Source organism: Mauremys mutica, chromosome 5 (genome assembly GCF_020497125.1).
Source record: "Mauremys mutica isolate MM-2020 ecotype Southern chromosome 5, ASM2049712v1, whole genome shotgun sequence".
Classification (NCBI taxonomy): Eukaryota; Metazoa; Chordata; order Testudines; family Geoemydidae; genus Mauremys; species Mauremys mutica.
This window is the reverse complement of record NC_059076.1, coordinates 40,605,178-40,611,177: the sequence shown is the minus strand read 5'-3', so window position 1 is coordinate 40,611,177 and position 6,000 is coordinate 40,605,178. Positions and strand designations below refer to the sequence as shown.

At 46.8% G+C, this 6,000-nt stretch overlaps 1 protein-coding gene across 4 annotated transcripts in view; it reads left to right on the top strand.

Moving 5' to 3' along the window:
* Positions 1–457: 457 nt before the first annotated feature.
* Positions 458–6,000, top strand: part of ARSJ (arylsulfatase family member J) — a 47,397-nt gene continuing 41,854 nt past the window's right edge. For 2 of the 4 annotated variants that reach the window (XM_045017917.1, XM_045017916.1), the window contains exon 1: positions 1,204–2,061. In XM_045017917.1, coding sequence (XP_044873852.1) covers positions 1,685–2,061 — 377 coding nt within the window. In that variant the 5' untranslated portion in view covers positions 1,204–1,684. Of the gene's footprint in view, positions 614–1,203; positions 2,062–6,000 lie in introns of those variants that run through there. The other 2 variants (XM_045017918.1, XM_045017920.1) reach the window with 2 other exon arrangements.

Below are 6,000 nucleotides of genomic sequence, written 5' to 3'. Positions count from 1 at the left end.
TAAAAGTTGTTCATGGTTATTCATATTAAACAGCTTAAACCAGCACATTAACAAGAATTTGAAAAACTGCTGCACACACATTTTAAAACAAAAAAAAACAACAAAAAAGAGACTTTTTTGAACAGTATTCTCCAAACATTTGCCTCAATTGCACCAGAATTAAAGAGGCTTGTAACTGACAAATTCTGCACATTCATATTTTCCAGCTTTGGTGGTAATTTCAGAAACATTGCACAGGATAGTTTTGCGAAGCGAAAATGACTGAGAAACCTCTGCAAAGGAGACGGTGGGATGAAAGAAAAACCCGTCCGCTGGGAGCCTCGGAATTGGCCTCGGGATTGTTTTAAGAAAGGGAAGGAAAAATCAAAACAAACGGTGCCTTGCTGAGGTGGCTGCTAGGAATGCGCTGCCTGAGCTTTGGCACCGGGGACGCCCGCGAAGTGCACCGAGCAATAAAGCGGAAAGGAGCTGGGCCTGGGGCTCCTTAGTCTGGATCTCCAGCAGCTGGGCCCCGTCGGGGGAAGAGTTTCAGGCCCTGGGTGGCTTTTTTTCCCATAGCTGCGCAGCTGGAGCCTGGAAGGAGCCTGCCGCCGTCCGAGAAGAGAGGCAAAGGGTAGAACAACTTGGGCAGGGGAAAGGAGGCTGCGGCCAACAGGAAGAAGGGAGGGGAGAGAAAGAAAAGAAAAGTGAAAGTCTCCAGCTAAGGAGCCCAGCTCCGGCTGCAGGGAAGGGCGGGAGTGCGGAGAGGCTGGAAGCAGAGGGACAGAGTCGAGTGGAGGCGTGGATGGAGGCGATGGGACTGCAGGGGAGGGGAAGGGGAGATACGGGCGACAGCGAGGAGCGCGAGCGAAAGGGGGGACCCAGGCGGGGCGTGAGGGGAGGGGGCGAGGCTGGGCAGAGAGCGGCGGGGCGCTGACTCCGGCGCTCGGAGACGTTCTCCCGCAGGGCTCCCCCGCCCTGTCCCCTTCCTCCCGCGAGCCGCCGGGCCGGGGGCGGGGGGTGCCCGAGCCAGGCTCCAGGCTCCGCGGGGAAGCGGCCCCGAGTGGGGCTGGCCGGGGCAGCTCCCCCCCCCCCGCCGGCTCCCCGCAGAGGAAGCCGCCGGCCGGTGCGTGCGCTGGGAGCAGCTGGAGGCGAGGGGGAGGCTCCCGCCGAGCGGGGAGGGCGGAGGGAGCCGCTCGGCAGCGGCAGCGCCAGCGCAGGCGGGAGGGCTCGCGTCAGGGTGCGGGGCGGCTTGTTCTGCAGACTCTGCCTGATGCCCGGCGTGGCGCGGGGGGAGCGCCCGGCCGAGCAGGCGGGAGACTGGACTGGGGGCGCCCGGGGGCTTCTCCTCTAGCAGCAGCCGACCCCCCCCCCCGCGGAGAGGCAGCGCCTGGGGGTGCCCCCCTCTCGCGGGCGCCGAATCGCCCCGGCATGGGCGCGGGGACGCAGCAGCAGCTCCCCTGGCTCCAGGCGGGACACTGGCGAAGGATGCTCTGATCCTGGCTTGGCTGCGGCCATCCTCGTGCCTTTGGGGCTTGGAGGAGGGGCTGGGGTCTGCCCCCGCCCCGCCTGCAGAGGCAGCTGAAGTCGGGATGAGCTGGGCTCCCCGTGGCTCGCCTGGGGTGGGAACCCCTTGAGGCTGCCCTCGCTCCGGTGCCTAGAGCCCCTATCTGTCCTGCGCCCTCGCCAGCCTTAGGCGAAGTGAATGGCCCCCGGTGGGTGTGCACCGCATCACTGGCTCTGCAAGGGGACAATGCTAGCCGGGGGGGTGCTGGTCGGCTTCTCCGTGCTCAGCCTCCTCACCTACGGCTACCTGTCCTGGGACACCCTTGGATCTAGCCTGGAGGAAACAGAGACCACAAGGGCCAAGCTTGGAGAGGAGCCAGAGGCCACCGCAGCCACCTCTCAGCCTCACATCGTTTTCATCCTGGCCGACGATCAGGGATTCAGAGATGTAGGGTACCACGGGTCAGAGATCAGGACACCAACTCTGGACAGGCTGGCAGCTGAAGGGGTTAAACTGGAGAATTACTATGTTCAGCCTATGTGCACGCCTTCCAGAAGCCAATTTATCACAGGAAAGTAAGTTTGCTACTTAATTCTTCTCACCTTCTTAAACTTAATGCTATAACCTCTTCCTCTTAAAGGCAGCACAAGCTCTCCGGGTGATGAAGGTAATTAGATGTAAATTGAGTTTATCTTATTTTGGGGGAAAATAACCTGTTGATTCACTTTAAAGTTTAATACATTTTTTCCTTTGGACAAAATAGACTTTTCCAGATTACTTTTATAGTGGAATAAAGACCTGCACTCTGTAATCTTGTTAGCCAACAAGAAATCAGCTGAATTACCCACTTCTTAATATTGTAGGAATGGATTTTCCTTTATATACATATAAGTGCTAGTTGTCACTTAATATATTTTGGTATTATGCATTCAGTGATCATCTAGGTCAGTTATGTAACTTCCTTAGGGCAGATTGTACATGAGGTGACTTAAAGACAAATTCTTTGTTGGTGAAGTAGAATGAATGTTCCAAGTTGTTTCCATATATATTGCAATGTGCAAATTGTTGCTCTTCTCACAGTGAACTTTTCCTTAAGTGAAGTCTTGCTGTGGTGTTATAGGAGGGTTCCATTGAATTTGAGCTATACAGAAGCAGAGGGAATGTAGAATTGTGCGGGTATTTAAGCTGCAGTATCTCTCTTCTTACAATGTAATTGCCACTTTGCAAACAATTGTCTATGGTGCCACCAGAAAAGCTTCCACATGCAAAAATGGGGCTACATCTGTCAGTCTTGCACTACCTGGTATTTAAAAAAAAATCTGTTAGGTAAGTAATCAATATAACCAATTTAATAGTGATCTTGTTGGCACAACTGGAAATGGGAAAAAAACACCCTGATTTTTAACTAAAACAAGCAAGTGGCCTAATGTCTCTCATTACCATGTGAAAAAACTTGATTTGATTCCTGCTCCCAATCTTCCATTTCCCAAACTTGCCAGGACAGGGAGTTCTGCAGGGAAACTCACCATCAAGGGTTCTCAAACTGTGGACCATATCCTAATAGAGTTTGTCTTGTGGACATCTACTCCCTAGCTCACAGTAACATAACATCCTTTTAGCAACTAAAGTAGAGTTTGTATAGAAAAGTAATATTGGGTTAATCTTTTGTGTGTTTTAGCTGCCTTTGCTGTAATGTAGCAGCTGGAAAGAAGGAGCAGAGCCAGCACTATCTGATCAGCCAGTTCTCTGTAGACCACCAGCAAGTCTTCTGGAGCCCACAGTTGGGAAACTGCTGCTTTAAGAGGGGAATCTCATGCTGCACAACTCTGACTTACCCAGTCATGTAAAGAATGGCATTGTTGTGTTACAAAGAAATCAGGGTGTTGTGCAAGCCTTTTTGAGATTAGTGGCAGTTATCGCATCATCAGGGCAAAAGGAAGAAAAACTAAGGGGAAAAATAAGTAACTTTTAGTTTATTTTACCCTTCCTTTAAAATATCTAATGCAAGTAACTTTTTTTAGGTTAATGAAAAAAGCGAAAATAAAATGGGCACATTTTTGGGAATCCTATTCTTTTAATCAGGTTGCAAGAAGAGACAGACCCTGAAAATCTGCCTCTTTAATTTTGGAACCTTTTGGGGGGCGGGGGGGCCGGGTGGGGAAGAGATTTGCCTACACTTCATTCATTTCATTTTATTTACTTACAGTCTGCTGGACTATCACCATTCAAACTTTTTTTCTTTCTGTTTTACTTTCAGAAGAAGGAACAGTAGAAGGAAAAGACCACTTTACAGAAATGAGAAATAGGGGAAGGAAGTGGTTAGGAGAGGCTAGGTCTGGGCAAGATATTAACAATGTAGAGCCAGAAGAATATTGTCGTCCTTCTTTTGTATAGAGATGGGTGCCAGAGGTAATATGTTATGATGCTGTCTGCATAGAGGTAAAATAAGAATAAATAAGGGCAAGGACTGGAATACATTAATGACAAAATAAATAAATCAGTAAAAATTGCTCTCATAATTAAGTCATTTGAAGTCCTCTAAGGTTTCTACTTTCCCTCTAAATTTTGTGCATAATATCCCTTGATATTGATGACTCAAGGTGAGATTGAAAGCCTGAGCCAGTGGGCTTAATGCCACAGGTGGTCTGCTCCTGTGGTAGCTGCATTGGGGCCAAAGGGGGGAGATAAGGCAGTCAGCTTTCAGGAAGCAGGCTGCCCCTAGATCTGCAGGTGCAGAACCAGGATTGCAAAAGACTGGGTGGATCTTAGAATTATATAATTTTCTCTGATCTGCACTGCTCTTCAGTTCAGCCCTGGAACTAATTTGATTCCTTCCAAAGGTCCCATTGCTAGTTTAGAAAACATTGCCTGTCAGATTGAAGTTTCTAAAGATCTCTGTCTACGCTTGCTTTGCTCTTTGAGGTACTGCTAATTTGAGTTAGACAGTGGCTTGTTTGTTTGAGGTGTTGTCAAGTGGGTACAACTTTGAAGCAAATAAGTTGTGTAATAATAACAACAGTGTGATGCTGTTGTGGAAAAGGCTAATATCATTCCAGGCAGTGTTAACAGAATTGTTGGATGTAAGACATGAGAGGTAATTGTCCTGCTCTACTTAGCTATTGTCCCACCAGTGCTGGTACTGTGTCCAATTTTAGTCACCACACATTAGGAAAAATATGGACAAATCAGGAGTCCAGAGGAGAACAACAAAAATGATAAAAGGTTTAGAAACCTGATCTATGAGGAAAGGTTTAAAAAAAAAACCAAACACCTGGGCATGTTTAATCTTGAGAAAAGAAGATTGAGGGGGGACCTAATAGTCTTCAAATATGTTAAGGGCTGTTATAAAGAGACACTGATCAATTGTTCTCCATGTCCACTGAAGGCAGGACAAGAAGTAATGGACTTAATCTGCAGCAATTAGAAAGTTTTTACTAATACCTAACTATAAGGGTAGTTAAGTTCCAGACTAGACTTTCCAGGGAGGTTGTGGAATCTCCATCATTGGAGGTTTTGAATAACAGGTTGGACAAACTCCTATCAGGGATGGTCTAGGTATACTTGGTCCTGCCTTAGCATGGGGGCTGGACTTGATGCCCTCTTGAGGTCCCTTCCAGCCCTACATTTCTATGATTCTATGAATCAGAATATTTCAGGACACATAGCTTGCAGAACTAGAGCTAAGACAGAAGCTATCTTACTCGTGTACTGGTGAGAAGAAATCTAAAGGGATATATACATCCCATATGTTGGAATATCAATAAAATATACAGAGATAGGAATGTGTCATAGGAAAAGGCTGAAGTGAAATATTGCCATTTGACTGACTGCTACATTTAAAAGAAAAAGGATACACTTGTGTAAACATCATAATTAGGAAACGCACCGTGGCGGTCTGAAAATTTTTCCATTTTTGAAAATATTTTGACATTTAAGAAAAATGCAGGAAGATTATGGATGGTATACAAGTAGGCCTTGATATATAGAATAGTGCAGATGACCTAAAAAATTGGAAATACTTGAGATACTTTTTTGTATAAAGTGTGTGTACATATGAGCAAGTTGAACAAATAGTACAACATGCAGTACTTGGTTTAGTCAGATGTGGTACTGCTACCGACTTCCATTAAAACCAAGGATTACTTTGAAACATGCAAAATACCATTTTCCAACAGAGTCTTTTTTTTGAGAAGTATCAAAATATTGGAATTAAGAGAAGGAGCCTTTCTTTGGATAAAGTACTGCTGAGGTATGAAGCCTTTGGAGGTGATGAGTGTGGTGCTTGGCTGTACCAGATGACATTGAAATGGGCAAGTACGTGCTTGAGTGAGGTGGTGATGTGTCTGCTCTGTCAATAGCCTATTTAATAAAATAATTAATTAAAATAGTACTGTAACGATGCTGCCTCTGGTAGGACACTTCTGAGAGAGTCAATTCAGGACAAATTGCTGAAAGCAGGGCAGTTACAGCTCAAGGCTGGGGTTCCTTTGCACACCAAGGCAAGGCAAGGCAAA